This window comes from Agrilus planipennis, unplaced genomic scaffold (genome assembly GCF_000699045.2).
Source record: "Agrilus planipennis isolate EAB-ADULT unplaced genomic scaffold, Apla_2.0 scaffold346, whole genome shotgun sequence".
Taxonomy (NCBI): Eukaryota; Metazoa; Arthropoda; class Insecta; order Coleoptera; family Buprestidae; genus Agrilus; species Agrilus planipennis.
The window spans coordinates 167090-175386 of record NW_020439031.1 but is presented as its reverse complement, the minus strand read 5'-3'; the positions used below and the strand labels follow the sequence as shown (position 1 = coordinate 175386).

Genomic DNA, 8297 nt, shown 5'->3' with positions numbered 1-8297 from the left:
ATAGTATTGCAATTGTATATGCATTATAAATTATCAGTATAATTTGGGAAAATGTACAAAGGTTTTAGTGATTATATATTTGAATTTTCACATGGTTATTTATAGTGAACTGTTTATACTTAAAATAAACCTTAGTTGTGAATTGTTAGTGATTTGTGTAGTTTCCTTACATTATTTCTGTTTTATATTGGCCGCGCTATGGATTTGTAAATTACTGAAAATTGGCCAAATATCAAAACTCTGTAATAGGGATTTTCTGTTCTGTGGAATCCACCATTTGTATTTAAATAAATTTATATTTGTAATATATTATTTTCATCCACTTAGAAATATCACATCAATTTCAAAAAATAGTTTGGCAACTATTTTACTACCAATATAGATTTTATATTAAATTATCTTTTCATTTACAATATACCTCATCGTCAGTAAATAAAATATTGTACTTATTTTTCTCATTAGACACAATTTTAATTTAATTTATTAATTTTCTGTTATGTCTATACTTTGCTTTTGTAGTTAAAGATGCTATATGTATTTATTTAAACATATTGTAAATATTATGTAGGTCTAACTAGTTGATATATCTTCATTGCGTCGTAATACTCTCAAAAGTTTATTATATGTAAATTATATCTGCAGTACAGTTAATGTTTTACGTACAAGAAAGCCAAACAAATTATTCATTTACGCCGTCAATTTAAATTTTACCGCTTGTACTCTGTAGTACTGTATTATAGAATATTTATAATTCATTTTAGTTTGTACCATAGATAAGGTTTGTACATTGAACTAAAACGACGCTGAATATAATGGAAAATACGTTGAGAATGTCAAGGTACATTTGATATTCCATTTTTGATTAAAAAATTCCACTTAATCGTTGGCAATACATTAATATGTTCAGACAATATTTATATATGGTATTCATTTTGTATTTTAAAGTAAATATTTGTTTTACAATTGAATGTTCTATATTCATCTATCTACGAGAATTATCTTATCTATGGCATTATCAATCGTATTTTCTCTTTAAAGGTTCTATTGTGTACTCTGTTGTTATCTGTGGTTGTGTATAACCAATAACCTCAATGCCTCTCTTATGGCATCACATTTATTTTTATAATTCCGAAAACTGTTGACTTCTCTTGTAAATAAATAGTCGGATATAATAGGCATTAATATAAGTAATAACAGTTTTATCCTTGTGTAGTTAATACTGTTAAAATGGGTTTGCGCTTATTTGAAATATTTTTTGATAAGCCACAGAAAGTCTTCTCACCTGGAGAAACTATTTCAGGACGGGTTAAAGTAATTTTAGACTCGCCTAAGAAAATTAGGGGTAAATTTTATGATTTTAAATGTGTGTATATCAATAAAATGTTTGCTTTTGTAGGTCTAGAATTTTGTTGCAAAGGGTTGGCTCATACCAGTTGGTCTGAATCTGAAACAGTTACTGGTGTAGATGGTAAAAGAGAACAACGAAATGTTGAGTATAGAGGAGATGAAGAGTATTTTAAGATTAAGTATTATTTGGTGGGAGGAAAAGGTACAGTAAAGTTAGATATAGTAAAAGATTACATTTTATTATTTGACTCTTAATCTTCAAGATCAAGAAATGGAATTGCCCCCTGGAGAACACATTTATCCATTTGTGTGTGTCTTGCCTCCAGTTTTGCCTTCTTCATTCGAAGGTTCTAAGGGTTACATTAGATACACTGTAAAAGCAACGTTGGATCGTCCATGGAAATTTGATCATACTACTGAAGTTGCTATCACTGTTATTTCAGAACTTGATTTAAATGCTACTCCTCATTTAAAAGTATATTACCATTTTTTATCTCAATAACATTTTTAACTAAAGTATATTTATAGGAAACAGTTACCATGACATTGGAGAAGTATTTCTGTTGTTTGTGGTGTAAGTCGGGACCTTTATTAGTAGAAGTATTTTTACCTTGTTCAGGGTATGTACCAGGACAAACCATAACCATGAACTGTAATGTGGATAATGCATCTAATGTTGACATTAATAAGATTACATTTACCTTGAAGCAGGTAATACTTTGATAAATAATTCCATTTTATTACCTTTAATATGATTTATAACTTTCAGAAAATTACTTTTCGATCAGTGTTTCCTAGTAGACATACACATGTCAACCAAACAGATATTGCCTTTAAAAGTTATAGCACTCCTATTCCAGCCAAGGAAAACAGAAATTTTGTTGAAGAAATTATAGTGCCTTCAATACCACCCTCAAACTTGACAAATTGTTCTCTGATTGATTTAGATTATGAATTGAAGGTAGCATATTTTTATTACAAATACCAGATGTACTACATGTTCTGCTTTCAGGTGGAAGCAAATGTCACTGGACTTCATTCAAACTTAACTTCAAAGATTCCAATAACTATTGGAACTATTCCACTTCAGCAAGGTTCAAATTATGTTGCATCAGCTCCTTCAGGTCATGTAGCAGTTGACATAAACAATCTTCCCAAAAACCTCCAAAATCCAACAATTGGATGGGTAGCTCCCACAGTGGGTGATGCCCCGGTTTATCCTCCTCCTTATCCCACTGCTCCTAATGATTTACCTCCACCGTATCCAGCAGATAATTCAGGTAATCAATCTAACAATTTTTCTACAGATCCCGGTTTTAAGCCTTTATACCCTGTCTATACATTTCCAAATGCACCAAACTCGTAAAAATGAAAAATCATGCTTTAACTTTTTAAACGTCGTTAGTAATCTGAAAAAGCATGCGGTTTTGTTACAGAAGTATTTTGCACTCTTTATATTAAGCACAATCTTTAGTGTATCGTCGAATAAGTATTTTTGTATATTGTTTTTACTACAGAATTTTTAAGTGCCTTGAACGTTCTAGTTTTAACGCAAATATGGGGGTCACTCGCGCGAATGATAGTTTAATTGCAGTTTCAAATTTCGTTGTAAATTATTTGCTCAAAACGATTTATTTTAAATTGTCGGTTATTAAATAATTTAAATCCACATATACTAGTCAACAATTTATTTGTAGTTAAAAAAACATGAACAAGATCATATGTCTTTATATTAATTGTTTGTCGAAAAATGAAGCTTGCCTCGAATATACTCGATATGGCCTAATTAGTATTTGCTGCTGCTGCAATAGGATTGTGATAAAAAATGTGTATGAGCATAATAATTATTTTATCTAATCTATATTTAATATTGCTTCAGTAGTATTACAGTGTAAATGAATGTCTTTGTTTTTATACCGTCTTTTAATAAATTTTATAAATGCAAAACGCAATTCATCGAAATAACTGTTTATTCAGATATAAAACAAATCTTTACATTATGCAATTTTCTAACAATTCTGTAAGATATGGATTACCCAATCTGTTTTTATAACGGGAGGCTTCCAATACATTACATCTGCAAAACACAACGGTATACAAATGAATAATTCATCAAATGTAAAATAATAGTTATAATTACCTAAAGAAAACAAATTTTGCTGCAATACTTTAACATCGTACGAGTTTAGATCATCCTGTTTTAGTAAAATGTCTGGCCAAATTTCTTTAATATCGTTTTTCATTTTATTTTGTAAATCAAAAAGTGAATTGTGCAACTTTCTAGCGTCACTTTCGAAATTTAATTCGAATAAAACCATACATACTTCACGAACAGTTGAACCATAATTACAGACAGCAGATATTTTATCATGCAATGTTTTCATAATAGCTATATCTTCATACTGTCCACCTTCACGTAAATCTTCTTTCTTTCTTTGTTCTTTACGTTTTGAACGACTAGAGCTAGCACTACTTCTTGATAAGTTTGACGCAGTTGACGATCTAAAATATTTTTATTTAGATATCTAGTTAATGAAAGTAAATTCTATTTTATACCCATGTTTTGTTGAAGTCGTACTTCCTGCAAGGGAGTACAAATCATCCTCAATTCCTCTGTTAGTTTGATAGTTTTCTTGATATTCAAAATCTTTGTTTTCGTGGTCATGTTTAAGCCTCTCAATTTTTTCCTTCCTAATTTTAAATAAACGTTCTTTGTATTTAGTATAGTCAACTTCCAGTTTTTCCAGTTCTGTATTCATGTTCGAAGTAAACTCTTTCAAAAGAGGTACAATAGTTGTTTCTGCAATAATTATTGTTAAAAGTGGATTGAAATTTTTACTCAAACTTTATACCTATAATATCCAATCTTGAATATTTTCTTGCCATCTCACATGCAAGGCTAAAATGATGTTTTTCACTAAGGAATTTAGTGGCAGTTTCATAATTTCGTAAATAAGTTTCATATAGATAACTTGCATCTATTGTTTGATTAACAGAAATTAAATTTTCTGCTATTTCTCGAATATTTCTCTTAAAGCTTATTTCATCAATATTACAATTTTTCATAATTTCTACAGACTTTTTCCAGTTTTTTGCTTCTTTATAACTTTGTAATGCTCTATCATAAAGGTTTGCTTTTTCTAAAATTAATCCTGCCTCGTCATACAATTTCTGTGAAATTAGTTTATCAGCGTATGACTCGACTACGTCTACGTAAATTGAAGATTTTTCAGAAATGTTATCGTAAAGTGTTTTTTGTAAATTATGTTTGTTCATATACTCTACAACTCTTTTACATCCATTATTTACAAATTCTTCGTATAAATAAAGTATTGCCATACGGTAATTTCCCAAATGATCATTAATAGTAAATTTCCTCTCCATTTCTGACATGCCTTTTAATTTTGTAATAAAATAAATGTACTCTTTCGGATCCATCTCTGAGTGTCTGGCTATTAAAATAGCTAATTCTAAATCATAAAGTGAAAGTGCTGCATGATAGGCATCATTTATATGGACATATTTTAACATAAATTTAATTGCGTCTTCAATGGATTTTTTAAACGTTTCGTTTTGTGTGTTATACCGGAAAAGTATTTGTACATGCTTTAAAGCTTCTTTTATGGGAGCAACTGACGAATTTCTCATAACAAGACAGGCATGCACTATGCTAGTTAAGGATTCCACATAATTATTTGTTACTAAAAAATCTATTATTGCTGAACAAACTGTTTCAACTTTCTTACTAAACTTTTCTAATTTGAAACCAGATGTAGTGTAGACTTTTGTAAGGACGTTATCTTCTTCTAATTCTGACAGGAATACGTTTAACACGCATGCTTCAATGAAACTCTGGATATTTTTCAAAAATCTTTCTGGGTTTAAATCAAATAACAAATTTGAGTTTAATTTTAAAAGCCGAACTGTATCCCAAGCTTCCTGCCAGTTATTATTTCTAAGGAAATTATCAATGTTATCTATATTTATAAGAAGACATGATATAATTTCAATATTGCCACGGGGAGCTTGTAAAATTAAATTTGAAGTAGAGCCCATTCCACAAATAAGAGACGATCCCATCTCAATTGTTCTTGTATATGGAATTGTTACTTTCTCTAGATAGAAATCATCCAAAGTATTTAAACGAATTCCTATCAATGTATCTTTTGTAGTAAGAAACAAATAATTCTGATGAATCGTGTATGACGTTATATTGTTCCACATCAGTTTAGAATTTAAATAAACGCTCCTATACTCGTCCATAATTAATTTAAAAGTGCTTTTATCGGTTTTTATCAGTTCAGAATAAACTTCTTTTGCATTTTCTTGCAATTCAATATCGTCAGTAATTTCTGTTTGAAGATCAGCTATCTCCGATAATTTTTTCGTGTTGAAGTTTAAAAAGTTGATCTCAAACTTTTTAACGTCGTCTGTAGTATCGGTAGTAATTCCATTAAATATACATTTATATGTATTGTAAGGAGTAGTAAAATTAAAAAAGTTAAGAAACGATTTATCCGAAATTAAGCTAATTTTACCTATAAGATTTGAATTTTCTTGTATGTCTTCGTACTTATATAAGTACAAGTTGTGAATTCCAAAAATTAATAAATACCTGCTACTTTCATAAAATATTATACAATTAATCGGTTCTTGTGAGTTTATGTCTTTGTATGAAGAACAGTCAGATTGTGTGTATCGACACAAATGTAGAATATGTCCATCGACAACACCCGTAATTGTGCAGTTACTATCATTTACATACATTTTATTAACAATCAGCTTAAACTGGTACTTTAAATAATAATTGGGGACAGTCACAGATAATGCATATTTAAATGATGTGCCTTCATACCATTGAAAATTAATTATATTTGAAGTGTTGAATGCTAAAGTTTGTTTCAAATAGAGATGATTGTTTTTTATCATATAAATTCGTATTTGTGAAGAATTTTCTTCTGGTATGTCTAGATAAGCAGAGAGTAAATTTCCTGTTTGGTCCCACTTTAAATCTTTTACATAAAACTGTAAATGAGTTATTTATATTCTTGTGAATGCAACATAAGCTTAGCAAAAGACTATCTTACCGAATGTTCGAGTTGAAACTCATGCCTCACTGTCGCATTTTTCTCAAATAATACAAGAAAACTATTATTTTTAATAACTGATATAGATGCTATTCCAGCACCAAATGGTCGCCAAGCTAAAATTGGTTGTAAACCATTCACACCACTGTTTTCAAACATTGGTTGGCATTCACTATTGAAGAATTTAATGATTCGTCTATCATTATTCCAAAAATTCACACAAAACATTTCTCCATCTGATCTCCAAGTAATAACAGGCCTTTTATTGTCATGTTTGGAAACAGGCTCTATCTCCTTTTCGTCATTTATTAAAACTAAGAAAAAGCTTATATAGTATTTGCAGAGTAATTATAATTGTAACTTCTTACCATTTGAAATTAATGTTAGTACATCATCTGTCCTTTTCTTTAGTGGGCCTCTAAATTGGGTTTTAGTAGAGCCCCAACCAATTGTAATTGTTTCTGGACATACAAAACTTAAATTTGAAGATTCTTTTATGTCAAAAGTCTTTTCCTTTAAATTAAACGTAAACAAGCCAATATTACCATCTTCAAACACAATAGTTAAGATGTCTTGAGAAGGATTCCATGCTGTTGAAGTTATTACTGTCTCAAAATCAAACATAGAAATTTCATCATTATTTGTATTTATAAATACTACTGATTGAGAGGTACTAAAATAAACTGCTTCATCAATTGTTAAATGATGAAAAGATGTGACTATATTAGTGCATTTTCCAAGTTTAATATTAGTTTTCTCCAGTTTCATGTAGCACCACACTTGCTCATCTTTTAAAACATATAGTTTGTCAGCAATATTAATAACATCTAATGCATTGTCAAAGCCTATATATTCTTTGTTGACTTTATATAAACTAATATTCTTCATATTTAGTTTATTATAAACAATTATAAAACAATCTGACGCTTCTTATGTGAGTTGATTATTTTTTCTCTTATTTGTTGCCAAAAAAACAAACTATTATACCACAATTTGCAATTACATAAGTATATGTATGTATAATAAAAGTAAATGTTATTTCCAGCGAGATACAAATAGATTTTGTAAATTTTAGATTAAATTTAAATGCCGCATATGTTTTTGTAAACGTTCCATGTAGCTTGAAAATCGAACATGGATAGTATTGCAATTGTATATGCATTATAAATTATCAGTATAATTTGGGAAAATGTACAAAGGTTTTAGTGATTATATATTTGAATTTTCACATGGTTATTTATAGTGAACTGTTTATACTTAAAATAAACCTTAGTTGTGAATTGTTAGTGATTTGTGTAGTTTCCTTACATTATTTCTGTTTTATATTGGCCGCGCTATGGATTTGTAAATTACTGAAAATTGGCCAAATATCAAAACTCTGTAATAGGGATTTTCTGTTCTGTGGAATCCACCATCAGTATAATTTGGGAAAATGTACAAAGGTTTTAGTGATTATATATTTGAATTTTCACATGGTTATTTATAGTTATACTTAAAATAAACCTTAGTTGTGAATTGTTAGTGATTTGTGTAGTTTCCTTACATTATTTCTGTTTTATATTGGCCGCGCTATGGATTTGTAAATTACTGAAAATTGGCCAAATATCAAAACTCTGTAATAGGGATTTTCTGTTCTGTGGAATCCACCATTTGTATTTAAATAAATTTATATTTGTAATATATTATTTTCATCCACTTAGAAATATCACATCAATTTCAAAAAATAGTTTGGCAACTATTTTACTACCAATATAGATTTTATATTAAATTATCTTTTCATTTACAATATACCTCATCGTCAGTAAATAAAATATTGTACTTATTTTTCTCATTAGACACAATTTTAATTTAATTTATTAATTT

General features: G+C 28.9%; 2 protein-coding genes across 3 annotated transcripts; one reads left to right on the top strand and one right to left on the bottom strand.

Annotated features, from left to right (window-relative positions):
* Positions 1 to 1054: 1054 nt before the first annotated feature.
* Positions 1055 to 3261, top strand: LOC108742696 (arrestin domain-containing protein 17). The gene is made up of 6 exons (XM_018477990.2): positions 1055 to 1342; positions 1397 to 1549; positions 1611 to 1822; positions 1876 to 2058; positions 2117 to 2308; positions 2360 to 3261. Exons 1-6 carry the CDS (start codon positions 1228 to 1230, stop codon positions 2711 to 2713), a joined length of 1209 nt encoding a protein of 402 aa, XP_018333492.1. The 5' UTR covers positions 1055 to 1227; the 3' UTR covers positions 2714 to 3261.
* A 42-nt stretch (positions 3262 to 3303) lies between these two features.
* Positions 3304 to 7350, bottom strand: LOC108742695 (elongator complex protein 1). Of its 2 annotated transcripts, XM_018477989.1 has the most exons (6): positions 6803 to 7350; positions 6435 to 6748; positions 4200 to 6372; positions 3904 to 4147; positions 3488 to 3849; positions 3304 to 3424 (listed from the first exon to the last, which is right to left on the bottom strand). In XM_018477989.1, exons 1-6 carry the CDS (start codon positions 7320 to 7322, stop codon positions 3357 to 3359), a joined length of 3681 nt encoding a protein of 1226 aa, XP_018333491.1. In that variant the 5' UTR covers positions 7323 to 7350; the 3' UTR covers positions 3304 to 3356. The 2 variants fall into 2 exon arrangements, with proteins under 2 accessions (XP_018333491.1, XP_018333490.1); XM_018477988.1 differs by having other exon boundaries at positions 3304 to 3849.
* Positions 7351 to 8297: the final 947 nt, after the last annotated feature.